Here is a 22,671-nt window from a genome sequence, read left to right on the forward strand (position 1 = left end):
TGGCTTCCCTATTTGGTGATCTTCGTAATCGTGAAGAAATGAAGATTTTACACAAAGAAATCATGCGAGATACTCATATGGACAAATCTATTGCTTGATAATCCAAGAAGTCTCCTTAAAACATCATCAACGACTTCTTTGATGAATTCTGAAGGTGATGCCTTGATAGTTAAACGCGCCTTCCTTGTCATTGTAGTAGGCTTGTTTGCAAGAGAGAAGAAGTTGCTTCAACGATACAATCAGACCTTCATAGACGGACTTATCAGCGTCCAAAGACTTACCTATTTTCTTATTTTTTCTAGTACTATATCACACGAATTTCTAATGAATCCTTTGATTCTATTCTGAAACTGTTGTCATAAATCTGTGATGCTAGAAGTTTAACCACTTCTTATTGATGAGTTAACTTGTTCATGATTCATATTGATGGCACCTCAGTGTGATTGAGACATTTAATTATGTTACACTATGTATTCTATTATAGAACATATCAATTCATTGTTGTAGGGTTTCAAAGTACTCCATGGATGATGGCAATGAGCCCCCTTGATGAAGTGTAGGTTAAAAGCCCAAGAGTGAGACAAAATGTAGCCGCCACGTTGTGAGGTTTCTTGTAGAGTTAGATTCTTATTCTTAAAGTGTAATATGTTCCTCATAATTGAATAAATCGAGTGATCATTCGACATATCTTCATATTTGTGTTTGTTCTTATTTTCCGCGTCTTGTTCATCAAATCTTGTTAGGGTTTTAATCCCAACAAGTGGTATCAGAGCGGGTCTTTACAGATCTATTGATTTTTGAAGTACCGGTTCTTGATTTGATGATTTTCTGCACAAGTTATTGAAATTTTTTGGTGTTTTGGCAGTTTGGAATCAAGATTTTTGTTTAATCTACCGTTCATGGAGATTTATGGATTCAGTTACTGTTCATCATGGTGTTTTCGATCTTATTCACTTTTATTCATTTTTTGTCACTGTTATATTCATCTGAGGATGGGCCAATTGTTTTTGACCTACATTCTTCCGGTCGATGTCATAATGTTCTTGAGCCATTTTTTTATCGCTTACTGTTCATTTGTTCCAAAAAAAACCCCATTGATTAGGTTCACTGTTCATTGACTTGTTCTTATATTTGTGTCGACATCGCTCTTTCTGATTTCTCAAGTTAAATTTCGTGATTCAAATAATGAGTTCGACCTTATATTGATTCAGTGTTCTTGTATTTTAATCGATTCAAAATTGTTTGTGTTTTTCCATAAGTTTCGATTACAAACGCTTTCAATCGCTTTAATCCTCATGATAATAGAACTCACGTTATAGTGTGTTTTCTGTTTTTGATTCACTCTGTAATCAATACTTGATCAATCGTGTTATTTGTTATACGATCTTGTGGTTAAATAACCTATTTGTTTCAATCGTTTTGTTTGAGAACTAATTTTTGTGAATCCTTGATCGAGTGTGCTCTGTCGATTTTTGAATGTAGCGATTGGGTGCTTGTTGAATATAGTCGCCTTATGATGAACATATGATGATGGTATGAACTGTGTTGAATCTCGTTTTGGAAGTCTATGCAAAAAGTCAAAATTGGAATTGTGGACTTTTTGGTACGAATGTTTCGCTTGCGAATGCAATCGGAAACGAGGTCTCGGAATCGTAACTCATATTCGCAATCGGAATCGAGCCTGTGTTTGGAATTGATTTGGAGTCTGGATTCAAAGTTGCTATCGGAAGTATGATTGTTTGACTCGGAACGAACCTGGATTCGGGGTTCCAGTCGACTCGGAATTGGAATGAGTTGTTGTATGGCCTGGCATTCGGATCTATGTGCTCAGAATGAAGGGATGTTCGGAGTTTGGAAACCTTGTTTAGTCACCGAATCGATCTTTGGATTTGAGTCGCTGTTGCTATCGTTTGTATTTAATCAAATGGGGAAGATGACTTCTATTTTACACATTTGGTCCCTGTAACTTCACCAACTTGGCAATTTTAATTTTATTTCCAGAAATTGTTACAAATCAAGGGGAAAATGACGTTGTTTTACCATTTCATCCCCCTGACTTTCAGCAAAATGACAATTTCAGCCCTGTATTCCAAAAGTTTACAAATTTAAGGGCTGGTGAATAGTTTTGGATTTTTTTAAAGCACATATTTTTCCGTGAACAGAAAATTAAAGATTTCATCAAGTCTTGGCGGTTTGGAAAGTCGTTTTTCGTGACAACGACAAATTTTCACGACTTTTTCGGATTTTATACTTCATTGTGTATATCATTTTGTCGCGGGGGAGCACAATAATTTTTTACCCATTCAAGATCATTCTCATGACCATTTGAAGGCTTTATAATCACGTTTTTAATTATAAATAGGGGAGGAGAATTTGGTATGGCCATTCGAAATTGGATTTGTGACTTTTCAAATTTGAAGATTTTTGATAAAGCTTGTGGTAGAATTATGAAGGTAGCTTTTACAGTAGCAGTTCTTCATTGAGCTCTTCTAAAGCTTTTGCAGAGAATTATCCTTTACAGTAGCAGTTCTTCATCGAGCTCTTCTAAGGACTTCTTATATCTCCGACTTCTAGTATTTTCTCGATCAAGTGGCGTTACGAATCTTAAAATTTGGGTTGTTACATGATAATTTTTAGTGGCTTATATCATTAGCTTATTTGAAAATCATTGTGACTTGGAGGGGGAGCTCTTCAAAGACAAGAAGTGATTTGGTTTCGTTGTTCTAAAATGGGTTTTTATGACGGGTTTGACTTTCTTGAAGATTTTTGGGATTACATTCGAAAATGAAGTTTAAAGACATTACTTCGGTGCTTGGTTTATATATCCTAGAGCCCGTGGTTGAAGACTATTGAAGAATCAAGATTCGTGGATTTCTTCAAATATTCCTCGTTGCAAGATCTTTTCTTATTTTCTAGATGCTTGTTTTGGAAGTTGAAGCATTGTCATCCATTCTATACTATGAAGGGGAGATTGTAGGGTTTCAAAGTACTCCATGGATGATGGCAATGGGCCCCCTTGATGAAGTGTAGGTTAAAAGCCCAAGACTTGTCTTTTCCCTATAAATAGTTATGTATTATTCATTATTAGGGTTAAGAGTGAGACAAAATATAGCCGACACGTTTGTGAGGTTTCTTGTAGAGTTAGATTCTTATTCTTAAAGTGTAATCTGTTCCTCATAATTGAATAAATCGAGTGATCATTCGACATATCCTCATATTTGTGTTTGTTCTTATTTTCCGCATCTTGTTCATCAAATCACAATTAGGGTTTTATTCCCAACAATTGTGCAATACCACACACTCATAAAAGTTTGAAATTTTATGTAGATGGTTAAACTATGTACTGTAGTTTATCACACGCAACAACCCTTTCTTGCCCTTAATTTCTTCTAAATAGTTTTATGATTCACTGTGAGATACCAAACACCAAACACTGATGGGACCTTGAAAAATTTGTGTCGATGAGTATATCATGTACCGTGATACATTACACACACCTACCCACTCTCCCTACAAAGTATCTATTCAAGGAATTGATGACTCACTATATTAGCCATACATTGACAAAATTTCGACACTCTATGTCGGCGGATGTATTTTGTACCAGAATATATTACACGTTGTCATACCATTCTTACATTTCTCTTTTAATAAAAACAATTAATGATTCAGTGTATAAAACCATACATTGACGAGACTTTGCAAGATTGTGTACATGATCTACTATTGCAAACACCACAATAGTGTGATATACCCTATCTCACCCATTGTTCCGTTGCACTATTTTTATCTTGATTATGACCCTATTGTTGTGATGTTGAATATCTTTTGTTTTGGAGAAGCTTCCTATTGGTCAATTTACTGTCTCTGTGAAGATTATCTTAATAAACGCTAACTTTTTAAATTTAGGAATAAACACCTTCTTTTGATATCTACGAGATTTGAGGTGAATTTTTCTCACTCCTATGATTACCTCTGAACAACGTATCTATGGGGTATATATGTAAGATTAACATCTTCACAATCACTTCATGCTCTCAATAATCATCAAAATCTCTCGATTACTCATGTTCTCAAGAACCCTAATCACAATGGCTTATCCTACAATCATCTACACGTATGTGCCTACATTAAATGTCGTCAAAGCTGCTAGATCTCTAGATACTCCCATCGTGATCATGGCAAAAAATGTGGCATTCTCTTCTGAAATCCCTATAAAGTTTCGGAATAAGGTTTTGAAGGTTTCGTAGATTATCTTATAAAATATCTACTTAGCTACGCTCTTGTTGATATTGTTGATTTGTTTCTTCCTCGACATGTTTATGAGTTTTACTATACTTCTACTTACTACGATGTACGAGTTATTATTGGTACAATAGGAGATGGAGCGAATACTATCTTGGTGACTGTGAATGATGTTCGAAGGGCATTACGCCTTCCAATTAAGGATGAATACTTTCCTACTCCCTCCTAGAGGAAGGTCATGTTGTTCTTGAAAATGTTTTACTCACAAGACAAGGAGTCTTGATCAGATGAACCTTTTTGAACAATGTATCATGTTCTCTGTCATCAAGAATAAACATTTGGATTTTGCTCAAGTTATTTTTGATCAAATGGCTGAAATTATTGGAGGAACTAAAAGATCCGCTCATGTCCCATATCCTAGATGGTTTGCATTAATTCTTCAATATTTTGTTGTTGGTTATGATGATGATCAAGCTGATGATTGGGCTCATTCTTTCACCTCGATGAAATTGTTCAATCAAATTCCTGAAGACGAATGGAGCATTACAAAGGGTATGCAAATATGGATTGACAAGCCCTTTCCGTGTTGAAAACTGACGTATGTTGTCCCAACAATTCCATTAGAGGAAGATGAAGAAGAAGAACAAGAGGATTGAACATCTGATTCAGAAAAACAAAACCAGAGTGACTCCGAGAGTAATTCTCAATCTGATGAAGACACTGGTACTGAAGATGAGGATTTAGATGCTGGCAGAGATTCTGAATACAACGGTGAGGATATAGAGATGATTCCAATCAATCACGGTCATGAAGTTCGAGTTCAAGATTTCAATGAGGCAGAATCTAGTCATCAAAATAAGCATATTCGGTTCGAGTCTTCTCCATCACTGGAAGAAAAAGAAGAATATATTATTCCTGAGATTCCTTGTGACAACCCGAAATTTTCCATCCTGTTCAGTCTAACACTTCATTGAAAGTCAAACTCATTCCTCCTATCATTTAGCACAATTTGGAGTTTATTTAAGCGTTCTGAGCCTTGTACACTTAATGGATAAGTGTTGGAGTTTATCTACTGGATCTATAGTACAAAGAACAAGTCTAGATCACCTTGACAAGGAGTTCACGACCACCACATGGGAGTTTACGGCCATAAACTCCATGTGGGCCGTAAACTCCTCCTATATGTCGATATTTTGGCCATTTGTTCCATTCTTTCACTTCCTTGGCTGAAATCCTCTCAAGTACCATCCCGATCTTCGTCCCCGATATTCAAAACTCGTAAGCTTCTTGTCCTAATTAGTTGATATCTTACATGAACTAGTGATCTTACATGATTTCATCCGTGAAATCATTCCATTTTGTAGATCTTCAAGTTTCACCAAGAACACCAAGAACACACACTAGTGTTCTTGGCCAAAACCGACCATTCAAGCTCCTAGATCGTAAGTACTCTTGTTCTAACTCGTTGTACACTAGGTTTAACATGTTTAGAGCTTAGAATCATCAAGGATCAATGGTTGAATGAGAGTTTACGGCCACAGATCTCCCAAGGTCGTAAACTCCCTATAAGGGTGCAATGATGCCCTTTCCCCTTCCAATTGACTAGAGCTTAGCATAGAACCAACCACCATTGAACTAGGGACTTCAAGAAACGAATTTGTATTTCACACCATGAGTTTACGACCGTAAACTCATGGGGAAGTGGTCCCCAGGCCGTAAACTCAAGTTAAGGTCATTCTTGGACCTTAAACTCACCTAGCCTTTTGTTTAAGCCTTGGAACACTTAACCACTTAAGACTCCTTACCTTTAAGCCTCAAATGGAGCCCCATTAGAGAGTTTACGGCCAGGAGTAAACTCCCCCGGGCCGTAAAATCCAATAAGTATGGTCCATGGACCATAAACTCAAATACGATGCCTTGCAATCCTTTGTTGCAACCCAATGGCCTCCTAACACTTTGACTAAAGTGTTTTCCTCACATTAGGATGTTTATACTTGTCTAATTAGTGTTACAATCACTAATTGTATGTATACATATGTCTTTATATGTTATTAGGATCATTGTGTGTGTTTAAGTCTTCACTTAACACCAAGCACTTGTCCGACACTTCCATACGATCCACTCACTGCAGGTGAGTTCATACCGCTTAATTAACCTTTAAATGTTTCTAAATGTTTATAAATGCTTTTATGGGGGGGGGGAATACAAGTTGAATCATGCTAGTTAGTACATCAATCACATGTGATTAATAACTAGCATACAAATGGATTTAGTACACTTTTAGTTGTTTTACCAAACATATTACTTCAAATGAATTTCTCAAACGTTTCTACATGTTAAAACTCTATATCAAACCGTCTTACATATTGTATGTTTCCTTTCAAACTCTGTTACAATTATGTTTCAAACAAAGGTTTTCTTATGCTTAAAACTGTTCTTATCAAACAAACAACTTTCAAATCATTTTACAAACTGACATCAAGTCATCATTTCTTAGTTATTAAACTTTTCAAAGGTTTTACAAAACTTTTTTTATACTTTTATATTGTCAAATGCATGCCTATATATGTATAGTTATATAAGTAATGTTTAAAGGACTTAGGACGGCTGGCTCGCTTTATTTCCTTTTCCTCGTTGGGATGTGTCCTTAGGGCATCAGTTATTCGTCCGAATGTCGTCTAAATATTATTTATATATCATGTATACATATATAGACATAAAAGTTCCATTAGTCAGTTCAGTACCTTTGGGTAGCAAAGGCATACTTCGGTTATACACATACATTACTAGTAACTATAATAGGTATAGTTAGGAGATACTACTTACTATTCCAAGTACAAGGAATCACACAAGAGTCAGTTCATTCATGAGTCTATACTAATACATTACATACTATATGAAGAGATACGATTACATACAATTACAAGACATACAATTACAGGAGATACGTTTACATAGATACATTTACATAAATACGTTTACATAGATACGTTTACATATATACGTTTACATAGATACTATTACATAGAATCTATTACATACGTTTCGGGACTTACCATTCCACACCCAAGGCTGTTAGCTACAGTAGGGAAAATGCTCATCGACAGGTGTCTACGGTTGTACTGTTCGGCGAGTTACCACGCCGTGAATATCCTAGTACAAAAGGATACAATTTTAGTATTATATTATTTTCCTTCTTACCTTTAATTTGTGACACATTCACATGAACGACGAGGTAGAATATATTTGATATAGATAGACTATTTTCCTTATTACCTTTATATTGTGACACATGCACATAAACGATGAGGTAGACGATAGTTTTATAATAATAATATTTATACAAAGGAAAAACCGTCACATTTACAGTGATGCATACTTTCAAAACAGTCGGGTCTTGGTAGAAGGCTACTTTCAAAACAGTCGGGTCTTGGTAGAAGACTACTTTTTATACTAGTAGGAAATATGGGATTTTCTAGGGTTTTCAAACGTTTACAATTACTTACAAACATGTTCATTGATACAAACTTCTCTTCAAACAATTACAAGTCTTTCTTTACAGTTTTACAAATCAAAGACACATAAATACTTATGAATTCACCATCTTTATTGCTGATACTCGCTTTCAAAATAACTTGTATTCTCAGGTCACAAATAGACAGGTACGATGACTAGGTTTTGTGAAGACGGAGCAGTCAAGACTCGTCTTTTATTTTGAGTATTCATTATGTTGTTTTATACTATGAAAGAACACACTTGTAATTAAAATTATACTATTAATGCAATGGATGATGTTGTTTCTTGTTTACTACTTTGCATTGTTGTGATACTTACATGACGTCCTCCGCCCAGAACGTTTCCGCCGTTCTTGGTTTTGGAGTGTGACAGATTGGTATCAGAGCATTGTTTATAGTGAATTAAGTATATCAACCCATAAAAGATATACTAACTATAAATACAATGGGATTAACATACTCGCCAAGAGTTTATACTTTTAAATAATAAAATATTTAACTAAGTATACATACCTGAATTCATACTAAAATCAGTGTCACAATGACAAGAACAAAAGTATTACGATTGTTGAATATCACAAGTAAGCTCGGGGATGTATGGTCAGTCTTGGGAGTAGCATAGCCTGATCAACTATGCTGGTCCGAGGAGTGATTAGCACATGCCCAAGAATGGTTGTGATGTGGCAACAAGTCTAAAAACTTACCAACACTACCACAATGAGAACTCTAGAGCAGGACATAAGTCTAAAATACTATGGGAGTATTTTGTGTTACTATAATTACTTACTTGAGAACTAAAAAGATCTTCATTACTAGGTCGATAGTTGCTAAGTGGATACACCAAGGTTATATGTAACTAGGATGTCATAGACTTAGAATCTGTGAATTTTTGCTTTACCCCTGTTCCTTGTGAGTTTGGAGTTAAGGTCACTTATTCGAAGGCCTATCCTGTTTTGATTACATATAACTGGTATGCACTTTACAAATAGTGATGTAACTAATGAAGATTATCTAATAATTATCTAGATAGTTCGTCTAATAATTATTTCCTTACCCCAATTCTCGCGTAGATAACATGGCTGGACTCCATCCCCACGACAACCCGTACCTTCCGAACGAAGGCAATGCTAGATGGTTTGGAGAAGAACCCGAGAATGATCATCAAATCCCTTTGAATGATCACCATGCTGAAGACCTTTCGGATGATGCTAACTCCGAACCCGAAGTTGAGAACCTACCCCCAGTAGCTCCCATTCCAAATCCTAACCCTCGTCCGGCTTTTCATGGCCCGACGCCTCCTTGGGTAGAATGCTTGGAAACATGGAGCGAAGAGCAAGATCAACCTATGCCGTTTAATGGAGACTGAAGCTTCTACAACATAAGAGAAGGAAGCTCGGCAGACAGAGTTCTACCAATCCTGGTCCGTAGAGTTTCCCGAAACGAGATTCAAGGCAGGACAACTCTCCATCGTATCGTAGAGGTTGATGCCAATGCAAGAATGCATACCATCCGCACCAATCACCTTGAACACACTCATGAGAGATCTGAGAGAGACCATGAGACCCTGCTGCAAGCACTAGCTGAAACTCGAGCCGAAGTCATAGAGCTCCGAGTACGCCAGAGGGTGTACGAAAGACACCTGCTTGATATGGAACGTCAACTAGCTGAACTAAGGGTTCACCATAGGGGTAACCGTCACCAGTAGGAGATGCTTTACTTTCCTTCTTTGTTTCAAAGAATCATTTTCCTGTCTATGTCCTATGTGGCATTTTTCTATGTAACTATCTTGTACTATAAGTACTTTTAGTTAGGCCTTGATGCAGCCAAAACTTTTCTACTCTGGATGTGATGTAAGACCTACTCCAAGGTCATTTTTCCCAAACTTATTACGTCATGAATATCAATGATATTGACAGTCGGCTAACTTCTGTGTCATTCTTTGTTCAAATACTTTCATCATACTATCGTTGGAGTCTATCTGAAACCCACTCTAGTCAAGTTATTGGACTAGGGTAATTTAGCTCCGGGATCATTCCCAATTCTCTTTCAAAGGTTGGATCATGTTATTCACCATCCAATGGTACCCGGGTTTGAACGACAAACGTCTTGAGACCATTCTACGAACTTACTTCTACTCTGTACTAGGACTGCATCATAGGGATGTAGGTCAAACTTTCGAGAACGTACTTCTACTCTTTACATGAACGATCGAAATACATCTAGGTTCAACCATAATCGCTCACGAATTCATTCTCTTTTTGTGTAACAGAATCATGTCGTCATCCAGAAATAGTCAGCCGAACAACGAAACCCTTATCTTTCGTATCGACGCCGCTACATTACAAGCCGCGGTAACAGCTGCCATGACAGCTTTCCTTGCACACCTCAACTCTAACAACGCAATCAAGTCTGGCAAAGGAGTTGGCAATTTCGATTGTTGTACCGACTCGAGAAGCCAACAAATGACTACAGTCACGGACTTGCAAAGACGTAAAACCGAGAAGAAGAAACGAAAGCGCCAAGCCCAAAAGGAGCGCAAGAGATCCCAAAGACTTGCTATGCAACAGCAACAACTGGCAACTCCTGCCATTTCAGCTCCGATCAGACCATACGAGGGAAAACTTCCAAAGTATAACAAGTGTAGCTTTCATCACAACGGGGCTTGTCATGAAATGCAATGCTGCAATTGCTACAATTTAGGGCACCATGCCCGTAGCTGTAGAGCGCCGGCACGACCCATCACTCGAGCCCCTGACATCAGGGTCAGCTCTGCTTGCTATAGTGGTGGGGAAACCGGACGCTATAAAAGGAAATGTTCAAAGTGGATGGACAAAGAAAACACCCGTGTCCACATAACTCTGACTCGACACCTCACTTCCACCACCAATGCTAGTACAAGCCAGATATGTCACCAATGCGGCGAGATTAGACACCTCAAAAAAGGATTGTCCAATAACAAAGAACTCCGGTGCAGATGGGAAGATACTAAGGATCACTGCCGCAGGAGAAACTACTCCGGACCCATGTTAAAGTATCTAAGGCGTTCGTTGTAACAGACTCTTAAACTGTTTAAAACTAGTGCAACTCGAGTCTTATCTTTTGCGAGATCCCGTCAGTTAAGGGACCCTCGTGCTGCGTATACTTATCTTTTGTAGTATACCTTGTTCGCAGCAATAGTCTTGTAGTTAATCTAAAGTATTGTAACTCTGTTAAAAGTTGCACTGTTTTGTTTTGTCTGTAACGCCTTTATAATCAAGTCTAATGCCTTTATTTCCAAGTGAGTCCGACATTATCATACGACTTGAGTCAATTCAATCCTCACAATACCAGTTTCATGCGTAAATCTCTTTCTCCGAAATCGCCTTGCTAGCGAAACCATCATTATAGAACTTCGAAGTACTCATGCATTGAGTACCTCATGTTTCTTATACTTTCCGAAGAAACCTCAGCAAACCTCCCCGAAGTACCACTCGTACAGTACGTCAAGTTCAATCCAAAGACTCGTACGGTTAATCTATCGCTGAAGAATGTATACACAGGGGTGGTATATAATCAAGGTTCTACAGGTTTAGAATTGATGATTCCACTTTAACTTCTTTTCCTCGTTGGGATGTGAGCTTAAAGAAGAATCATTTATTCGACTACCTTTTCAATCTTAATTATATACGGCTCTTATACACGATATTGTGATTGATGAACCATGTACGACTTCTAATGTGAACTTCAGGACGGAGACTGCCCAAGACTACGAGTAATCGCATCGCCATGCGAACAAACTTAGAACCCAATACGACTCCTCTAACCAGATCGCCCTTCAGTCTAACACCTACGGAGATGCAAGAACTGTCAGGTCAAACTTAACGAACTACTCAACAATGGAATTGAAAGACCAAGCTCCTCGCCCTGTAGAGCTCCGGTATTATTCTTCAAGAAGGTAGACGGATTGTTTCGTAGGAGCATCAACTAACAGAGATCTCGACAAGATTTCCATTAGAAATCATTACCCTCTGCCTCGCATAGAAGAATTGGTGGACCAACCGCATGGAACAAATTACTTTTCAGAAATGAACCTGAGATCCGAATATCACCAGTTACGAGTGTTAGAGAAGGATTTCCCGAGGACAATCTTCCAAACTCGATGCGGACGCTACGAGTCCGTAGTGATACCCCTCGGGTAAGACTAAAGCGCCCGTAGTATTCATGAGCTTAATGAATAGGGTATGCCATTCTTACTTGGATCAGTTCGTCATTGTCCTTGTAAATGACTTACTTATCTACTCTCGTAGTAAGAAGGTAATCATAAAGAGCATCTACAACAAACCATGGAAACATTACGATCAGAGAAGCTTTACGCGAAGTTCTCTAAATACGAGTTTTTGAATTGAAGAGTCGAATTCCTAAGGCACATTTTTAGTGATGAGGGAATTCTGGAGGACCCTTCCAAAATCAAAACCGTTGAGAATTTGTCAACACCGAAGACGCCGACGGGAATTCGCTAAATTCTAGGTCTCGCTGACCTACTGTCATAGTTCATTTAGAACTCCTCGCGAATTATGGAACCTCTTACGACTTTGACCCAGAAGGGAGTGACCCTTGACTGGGAAGAGAAGCAAGAGAAAGAAACCTTTGGAATCCCAAGCGAGAGACCATACTCTTTTGGGAAATCTCACCTGGGAAGGCTTGATACGCTTCAGAAAGCATGAAAAGCTAAATCCAAGATAGTTAGGACCTCCGAGATTCTTGCCAGAATCGGCCCTGTAACTCACAAAATTCAACTTACTCGCGAACTCAGTAACGTACATTTTACCCTCCACGTCTCGAACTTGAAAAAGTACCTTTCCGTCAGGACTCCTGTAATCCCACTCGACGAGATCGAGTTCAACGAGAGCCTCACCTTCGTGGAAGAACCATAGTGACCATGGACCGAGAGTTCAATTGAACGAAGCAAACTCGCTTACCATTAGTGAAGGTTCGCTGGAATGCCAATCGAGGACCTGAATTCACTTGGGAGCGCGAGGATTCAATCGATTAGTAAGTATCCCCACCTCTTGACTTGATTATTCACATCTACTCCTTTACCTAAATTCTAATTTCGGGACGAAATTCCCTCTAACAGGGGGATGATGTGAAAACCCGAAAATTTCCATCCTGTTTAGTCTAACACTTCATTGAAAGTCAAACTCATTCCTGCTATCATTTAGCACAATTTGGAGTTTATTTAAGCGTTCTGAGCCTTGTACACTTAAGGGATAAGTATCGGAGTTTATCTACTGGATCTATAGTACAAAGAACAAGTCTAGATCTCCTTGACAAGGAGTTCACGGCCACCACATGGGAGTTTACGGCCGTAAACTCCATGTGGGCCGTAAACTCCTCTTATATGTTGATATTTTGGCCATTTGTTCCATTCTTTCACTTCCTTGGCTGAAATCCTCTCAAGTACCATCCCGATCTTCGTCCCCGATCTTCAAAACTCGTAAGCTTCTTGTCCTAATTAGTTGATATCTTACATGAACTAGTGATCTTACATGATTTCATCCGTGAAATCATTCCATTTTGTAGATCTTCAAGTTTCACCAAGAACACCAAGAACACACACTAGTGTTCTTGGCCAAAACCGACCATTCAAGCTCCTAGATCGTAAGTACTCTTGTTCTAACTCGTTGTACACTAGGTTTAACATGTTTAGAGCTTAGAATCATCAAGGATCAATGGTTGAATGAGAGTTTACGGCCACGGATCTCCCAAGGTCGTAAACTCCCTATAAGGGTGCAATGATGCCTTTTCCCCCTTCCAATTGACTAGAGCTTAGCATAGAACCAACCACCATTGAACTAGGGACTTCAAGAAACGAATTGGTATTTCACACCATGAGTTTACGACCATAAACGCATGGGGAAGTGGTCTCCAGGCCGTAAACTCAAGTTAAGGTCATTCTTGGACCTTAAACTCACCTAGCCTCTTGTTTAAGCCTTGGAACACTTAACCACTTAAGACTCCTTACCTTTAAGCCTCAAATGGAGCCCCATTAGAGAGTTTACGGCCAGGAGTAAACTCCCCTGGGCTGTAAACTCCAATAAGTATGGTCCATGGACCATAAACTCAAATACGATGCCTTGCAATCCTTTGTTGCAACCCAATGGCCTCCTAACACTTTGACTAAAGTGTTTTCCTCACATTAGGATGTTTATACTTGTCTAATTAGTGTTACAATCACTAATTGTATTTATACATATGTCTTTATATGTTATTAGGATCATTATGTGTGTTTAAGTCTTTACTTAACACCAAGCACTTGTCCGACACTTCCATACGATCCACTCACTGCAGGTGAGTTCATACCCCTTAATTAACCTTTAAATGTTTCTAAATGTTTATAAATGCTTTTATGGGGGGGGGGGGGGGAATACAAGTTGAATCATGCTAGTTAGTAGATCAATCACATGTGATTAATAACTAGCATACAAATGGATTTACTACACTTTTAGCTGTTTTACCAAACATATTACTTCAAATGACTTTCTCAAACGTTTCTACATGTTAAAACTCTTTATCAAACTGTCTTACATAGTGTATGTTTCCTTTCAAACTCTGTTACAATTGTGTTTCAAACAAAGGTTTTCTTATGCTTAAAACTGTTCTTATCAAACAAACTACTTTCAAATCATTTTACAAACTGACATCAAGTCATCATTTCTTAGTTATTAAACTTTTCAAAGGTTTTACAAAACTTCTTTTATACTTTTACATTGTCAAATGCATGCCTATATATGTATAGTTATATAAGTAATGTTTAAATGACTTAGGACGGCTGGCTCGCTTTATTTCCTTTTCCTTGTTGGGATGTGGCCTTAGGGCATCAGTTATTCGTCTGAATGTCATCTAAATATTAGTTATATATCATGTATACATATATAGACATAAAAGTTCCATTAGTCAGTTCAGTACCTTTGGGTTGCAAAGGCATACTTCGGTTATACACGTACATTACTAGTAACTATAATAGGTATAGTTAGGAGATACTACTTACTATTCCAAGTACAAGGAATCACACAAGAGTAAGTTCATTCATGAGTCTATACTAATACATTACATACTATATGAAGAGATACGATTACATACAATTACAAGACATACAATTACAGGAGATACGTTTACATAGATACATTTACATAGATACGTTTACATAGATACGTTTACATATATACGTTTGCATAGATACTATTACATAGAATCTATTACATACGTTTCGGGACTTACCATTCCACACCCAAGGCTGTTAGCTACAGTAGGGAAAATGCTCATCGACGGGTGTCTATGGTTGTACTGTTCGGCGAGTTACCACGCCGTGAATATCCTAGTACAAAAAGGATACAATTTTAGTTATTATATTATTTTCCTTCTTACCTTTACTTTGTGACACATTCACATGAATGACGAGGTAGAATATATTTGATATAGATAGACTATTTTCCTTATTACCTTTATATTGTGAGACATGCACATAAACGATGAGGTAGACGATAGTTTTATAATAATAATAGTTATACAAAGGAAAAACCGTCACATTTACAGTGATGCATACTTTCAAAACAGTCGGGTCTTGGTAGAAGGCTACTTTCAAAACAGTCGGGTCTTGGTAGAAGACTACTTTTTATACTAGTAGGAAATATGGGATTTTCTAGGGTTTTCAAACGTTTACAATTACTTACAAACATGTTCATTGATACAAACTTCTCTTCAAACAATTACAAGTCTTTCTTTACAGTTTTACAAATCAAAGACACATAAATACTTATGAATTCACCAGCTTTAATGCTGATACTCGCTTTCAAAATAACTTGTATTCTTAGGTCACAAATAGACAGGTACGACGACCAGGTTTTGTGAAGACGGAGCAGTCAAGACTCGTCTTTTATTTTGAGTATTCATTATGTTGTTTTATACTATGAAAGAACACACTTGTAATTAAAATTATACTATTAATGCAATGGATGATGTTGTTGCTTGTTTACTACTTTGCATTGTTGTGATACTTACATGACGTCCTCCGCCCCAGAACGTTTCCGCCGTTCTTGGTTTTGGGCTGTGACATTCCTCCACCTCAACACAATGATTACTCTGCCACGGATCATGGTCGAGGTAATTCACCTCCTGATCATGTTCGAATATCACTATTTTGTACCCATGATGCTCATGAAGTAGAGTATGATCATCCATCACCAGCTCAGACTAAACTGCGCTCTGCTATTCAACAAGTTCTTTCCACTCGAGCAACTGTTCAGGGGAGCAACCTCAACTAGATAGTTACTTGTAGAATTCAACGATTTTCAAGTGAACGACCTCTCAAAACGGAACTCTCTTGTTTAATTGACCTCCCACATGAATCAGAGTCTTTCCACAATCGAAATGGATGTCGCTGAGATCAAGTTTATTGTTACAAGCGCTCACATTGAAACTGAGGATGAAGGAAATCAGTCTTCTTCGGCTGATGATCAACAACCGCCACCTGTTTCTAAATGTGCTCTTTCTTCTGGCGGAAATTCTACATCCATGTTGCCTCCTCCATCAAATCCACCACCACCAAGCAGTCCTCCTCTAATCTCTATTGATGATAATCAGTATCTTTCACTTAATCTGGTGCCTCCCTCTCAAACTGATGATTCCAAAAAGGGGGAGAATTTAATTTAAAACACTCCGACCAATGATTCTGCTGAAGAAGAACTAAAAACTAAAGACATCCCTGATGAGTCGGATGTGGATCATGAAGTTTATGCTATGGACTTATCATTTATTGATCTACAACCTCTTCATCCAGTATTTCCTGACATTGATTGTACCGGTGCTAATGCTGAGGGTGTAACGACTCGAAAATCCTTCCATCAATGACGTTAACGTTCAGTTACTCGAAGAAATATATATATATATATATATATATATATATATATATATATATATATATATATATATATATATATATTAGCTTTATAGGGTTAAAATGGAAGAAATCAAATAAAAAAATATAATATTTAATACCTAAAAGAATTAATTTAAATTGAAGGGGTATATAATTTAATTAATTGGTTTTGTGGAAAATAGGTTAAAATATAGTTCTTTTTATTAGTGTAATTAAGGTTGAGGGGCTAAATTGTTATAAAAAGAAACTTAGATTGCCAAACTAATTGGATTATGATTGTTAGTAATTAAATCATGAAAGTGTAGGGAGTTTTTTTGAAAAATCGAATTGAAACTTCTGTAATTCAATGGTCCATGTGTTTAATGAATATGAAGGCTCCATTCGTTTTTTCCCCATGCCCGTTTTCTTCTTGCGAGTACTATTCAACCCAAACTCTTCCTTGGGGCTTAACCCTTCCCTTGGGCTGCCATAGAGGACCAGAAGTGGAAATTATTAAAAAAGAAAAAAAAAAAAAAACGATCGCATAGAGAGGGCAAGGCAGGAGAGGTCGACAACTTTTGGGTTAGTGTGTTCGGTCGGCAGGAGAAGGAAGGAAGCATCGGTTGTGGTTCTAATCAAGTCTAGTAATTGATCAATACTCTTGGTAAGTTCTTGATCCTTCTTCTTCATGTGTTCATACTACAATTTCTTGAGGCTATTGGAGATCGATTCTTCCTCTTTGTAAGCCTATGGTCTTTCTTCTCATGATAATTCATCTTCAATTAGTGTGAATTGGTTGAAAACATTGTCAATTGCTTTTTATTTGACACTCTTGATCATAATGCTTCCTAGTCTCAATTCTTGAAGTTATGTATTGTTAATTTTTCAGCCCTATTGGGTCTGTTTAGTGGTTCATTGGCTGTCAAAATCTTGTTATGAACACTCCTCAATGTGTTGTTAATCATGTGCAAGAATTGCTCAAAGTCATGGAATCGATGCCTTTCTTTTGTTGCTAGATTTCATGCTTCTTTCTATGTCAATCCTAGTGATTTTTCATGAGGTATCTTTCTATAAAAAGGCCATGTTTTGAACCATCCAAAAGGTCTTCAAAGCAGTCCCTAACGTGGCTTAATGGTGGAGAAAACTCAAGCCCTAGTCGTGTTTTCACTTTTAGCAAAGTACTTTGTTTTCCCATATAAACAATGTACTTTGAATCATGGATTGAGGTTAGAATTGTTATTTTAACTTCTTGACATGTTGTTACTGTTAAGAACTCGATTTACATCTTTATAGTTGATTTTGGTTGTGGCGTAATGGGTTAAGTTGTCAATTAACCATTAAAATGCAATGCTGGGAAAATTATGAAAAATTACTAATCTGTCCCTGTTTTCAAAAAAATCTAGAAAAATCATCAGAAGTCGTATTTATGATCCGTAAACTCTCAAAGTTTTAATTTTGGGTTTAGTTTGTCCATGATTTTTTCCAAGACTTGGTATTGTCCCTAACCAAGGTGAAAATCGTCTATTTCACTGACTGGTCGGAAATTAGCTGCACCGACATTCTGTCTTGTAAAATTCATAGAAAATTGTAGAAAAATCGGTTGGACCTGTGCAAGTAGTACTTTTAAAGATAAAAGTATGAAATATCTGAATATAGAATAAAGTTGAAATTTTTATAGGTTTAAGTGATGCTAAAGTGGCCTCGAACAGACTGCTGTTTTAGGTCAAAATCTGAGAATTTGACCTAATAACCTATTTGCATGTTTGGGTAGTAAATTGCCATAATTTGTTCATGTACACTTCTAGTAATACATATATTTGTGGTGGACTAGGGTAAGGTTTAATACCTCAGGTCCAACAAGATTTGAAGTGTGGAAAGGGTGCTTATTTGTTCATGCTACTAGTCATTTAAGAAACACACGTACATTTCATTAAATTACAGTAATTACCAAATAAAAGTTCTTCACAGTATTTATTTGGATGAAATTTTTTGCATCCCATATATTATTGGCAATATTATAAAGGCTAAATGCCATAATTATATTATGTGTATTTGCAAATGTAGATTCATGTTAATAATCATTTTAATAAAAATAGTTAAATTCGACTTTGCTTATTTAAATATAATCGTTTTAAAGTGAGATTTTTATTATACACTTATAATGAATATTACTTTGGGTGATAAATAATTTAAGAAATAGTTTTTAAGATTTATTAACTTTTGTGTAAAATGATGGAACATTTTGTATCAATGTATATGAAAAATAGAATGATTGATTGTTTGATAAAAAAATAGAATATAAACAAAAGCTGGAAAATATTAAGAGAATCTAATTTATGCATACATGATAAAAGATTAAATATTTAAATTAACCAATTTGTATGTTCACTTAAATCTATATATGCAGGAAAGAAAATGATAAATGTTTTTTTTGTAAAGGAAAACTCGTAAATTTGTAAGAATTTTCGAAAAACTTCATAAGCTCTTTGAAATTTTATTTTATGCAAGTTTTTTAAAAATGATTTATAAGTTACTTTTTGGTTTGACAAATATTTTAAGCACCAAATGGCTTCTAGACCTACGGTATCAAGTGTTGCCCTCTTTCCTTAAGGTTGAGTGTTCAAGTCCCACCGTGTAAATAAATGGAATTAAGGAGTAGTTTAGGCAAGGCTGTAAATAACATTAGGCATGACATGGCGACAATGTCAAACCTCAAGCTTTTACCAGTTGTGGTGAGTCATGTCGTTCGTAAGACGTGGCTTAAGTCGACAATTTTGTATATATATATATATATATATATATATATATATATATATATATATATATATATATATATATATATATATATATATATATATATACTGTAATTCATTTTTATATACATATTTGATTTAAGGCAGCATTTTGTTAAAGTGTGGCGGCAGATACAAGCTTTGGAGCCATGGCGGCCCATGACGAAGCCATGACAAACTTTCTAGAACCTTGAGTTAAGAGTAGATTAGATTTGCTGTTTCAATATATATATATATATATATATATATATATATATATATATATATATATATATATATATATATATATATATATATATATATATATATATATATATAGTTTGTTAAATACAATCTCGATGATTTTTATCAAGACACATTTCAATGGCAAAGAGTAGGCAACCAAAGATTCAAAACAAGCCACGCAGCGCAGAGCACAACGAAAATCTACTAAATGCCAACTCCATACCATTTGATATTGGCAACTTTAAACTTAATGCTTATCTTTAATATGTATTTAACCCGTTCCATGTTCTCTTCTTGAGCTCCACCATGTGATGATGTGAAAGAAAAAAAAGTTAGTTACAAAAATAGTCTAATCGTAACTTACATATATAAAAACACAAAACAACAACAACAGAAACAATAAAAATAACAATAAAATTAAGATTGGAAATAGAAATGTAGATATCGATAATTATGTATCTAATAGGGGTAGCTAGAGTTACTGTGTCACCTTTGACATTTCGATATTTTAAAAATGCAATAAAGGAAGAATACGTCAAATTGAGCAATAAATAAATAATCATGATACACAGTTACCCACAAGGGTTCAGTAACCTAATATCAAAATATTATCTAAAAAAAAGGAGAGTAACTCAAATACACATGACATAAAAAAACATTTTAGTATTAGATAGAGGAGAGAATTTTCATGATATCATCTCAGTAAAGGACAGAAGAAAACCATGAGGAAAGAGAGAGGAAAGATGAGTAAATAACCTTTTTTTAATAAACTTAACTACATATAATATATATATATATATATATATATATATATATATATATATGATTTAAATTAATACTATTAATTGGTAGTTAGTTTTTCCGGTTACAAGCTTTATGAAAAACACTCATGCATTAGTTTTCTTTTATTTTGAAGACTTGTCACATAAACAACTCCTAATTAACTCACGAACCCTAAAAATAACTTCAACGTAAAATAGTTAATACCCTACTTTTAGTTGTCTATTCTTCTGTCTCACGCCAACACGACTCCATCTAGATCAGCGAAGCAAGGTATGTTTCTCGATTTCGCTCTTCCTTTAACATCTCTTACCCTCTTTGTGCTTCTAACTCAATTGAATAAATCGTTATTTTTCATGAGTTTTAGGGTTTAGTTATTGGTGCGGCGCATCAATCTTCTTATTTATATGTAACTTATCTACGATTTTTGCTGACTCATGATTTTATGTCTGTACGTCTTGAGTCTAACGTGATGCATGCGTATTTGGGTTGGTGATCTAAATGTGAATTAAATGCAATGTTGTTTGAATTTTGAGTATAAATTTCACCTTTCAGTTTGGGGATGATCATTTTATCAATTAATTCAGTTTCTTTAGGGTTTCGTTTCATATCCTGATATCTTTGTGATTATTAGTCATGAAATTTGTTTGAACATGCAATAACCATTTGTCTAGATGTGATATAGTGATCATTTGTTTGGTTATTAGTGTCTCAGGTAATAAGGTAATTAAATTAGCGGATCAGTTAGAAGGCCAATATTTAATTACTACCAAAACGAGGTCAAGTGTCATTCATTTCAGCATCGGATAACAGCCATGGCAAACAACACTCAACAAGTGCCTCGTGTGCTTGTGAATAGGGTGTCAGAGCAAGCTGTTTTCCCGTGTGGTGGTATTATTTCAAGGTGTGTGAGTACCCTCCCCTTTTTTTCCCAAGAAACACGCAACTCAGAACCTAGTTGAAATTAATTACTAATTAATTTTGGATTATATATAAAAAATATTATTTAGTCAAGAAGAGCCTAAAGGCCTAAGACCTTATCTTTGACCATTAATATTTAATAAGTCCAAGCCTACTACTAGCCCAATTTGACTAGTCCAACACCACAACCCAAACCCAAGATGCTTAACCCATTACTTGATTCATTTGAATAAATGAGTGGGACAAGACTTACAATGTGGGAAAAGGTTTTCTCTTCCTCCTATATGGGACAAGTCCCACATTGTAATTTTGTAGAACAAATCTCCAACAATAATTTCATTTCTGATTGTTTAATATTTTTTTTTTGTTTGTGTTTAATTCGATCCAGTGCAAAGACGATCACATTACCAGGTCGGAATAGGACGTTGGTTCCCACGGACTTGAGGTTCATTATACCTGCAGGAGTATGTTTACACTTTGGTATGCATTTTTATTGTAATATTTATATGCCAAATTAATTGTTTGTTATAAATACCATCGATTTGGTTTGTTTTGTTTTGTAGCTATTATACCTGATTTGTCGCAGCAATCCATTTCAGTTGATCAAGGGTATATTTGTGGTCCCTGCTCAGATGCTCTGGTTTGGGTCGATATGTACAATAGGTCGGGTTCAAACTTTGAACTTAAAGCGGGCGATCATATTGCATGGTTGGATGTTTTACACAATAAAATCACACCAAAATTAATTGATGTCACCCCTCCTTTTAATAATCAACCAACTAGTTACAATTAACTAATGCATTACACAATGCTATTCAATAACCACTTCTTGATATGATACCTAACATGGTTAATTTACGAGTACAAACTTTGCGTCAATTTCAGATGGAATTGTTTTTGTTGAATTATTATGCACTTTTGAATAATATAAATCGGAAAACCACCTATACTTGGTGATAACGTTGATGTTACGTGTTTTTTATTTCTATAAAATTATACACTTATTTTTATCTAATATAATTATGTTGAAAGTTATGCATGTAACATTGTAGCTCTTTAACTTATTTAGTTTTATAGTTTCAAGAGGGTGTTTGGACTGCTTATTCAACTTATGTATATCGTTTTTCAAAAGTGTTTATCAAATTATTAACCCAACAAAACAAATGTTATTTTATTGTGTTTGAAAATTTTAAAATAATATGGCCAAAAGGGTATCCATATATTATTGACGTGTCCTTTTTTAACATATACCTCATTATTTTTTATTATATTTTGTATAATATATAACAGAAATAAT

General features: G+C 35.9%; 1 protein-coding gene across 2 annotated transcripts; it reads left to right on the plus strand.

Annotated features, from left to right (window-relative positions):
• Positions 1–17,108: 17,108 nt before the first annotated feature.
• Positions 17,109–22,334, plus strand: LOC145167353 (deoxyuridine 5'-triphosphate nucleotidohydrolase-like). 2 transcript variants are annotated; one of them, XM_079086540.1, is made up of 4 exons: positions 17,109–17,320; positions 21,169–21,357; positions 21,763–21,854; positions 21,938–22,334. In XM_079086540.1, exons 2-4 carry the CDS (start codon positions 21,269–21,271, stop codon positions 22,165–22,167), a joined length of 411 nt encoding a protein of 136 aa, XP_078942666.1. In that variant the 5' UTR covers positions 17,109–17,320; positions 21,169–21,268; the 3' UTR covers positions 22,168–22,334. The 2 variants fall into 2 exon arrangements, with proteins under 2 accessions (XP_078942666.1, XP_078942665.1); XM_079086539.1 differs by having other exon boundaries at positions 17,111–17,320; positions 21,161–21,357.
• The last annotated feature ends 337 nt before the right edge of the window (positions 22,335–22,671 follow it).

Source organism: Lactuca virosa, chromosome 3, assembly GCF_052849685.1.
Source record: "Lactuca virosa cultivar CGN04683 chromosome 3, Lactuca_virosa_CGN04683_v6, whole genome shotgun sequence".
NCBI lineage: Eukaryota > Viridiplantae > Streptophyta > Magnoliopsida > Asterales > Asteraceae > Lactuca > Lactuca virosa.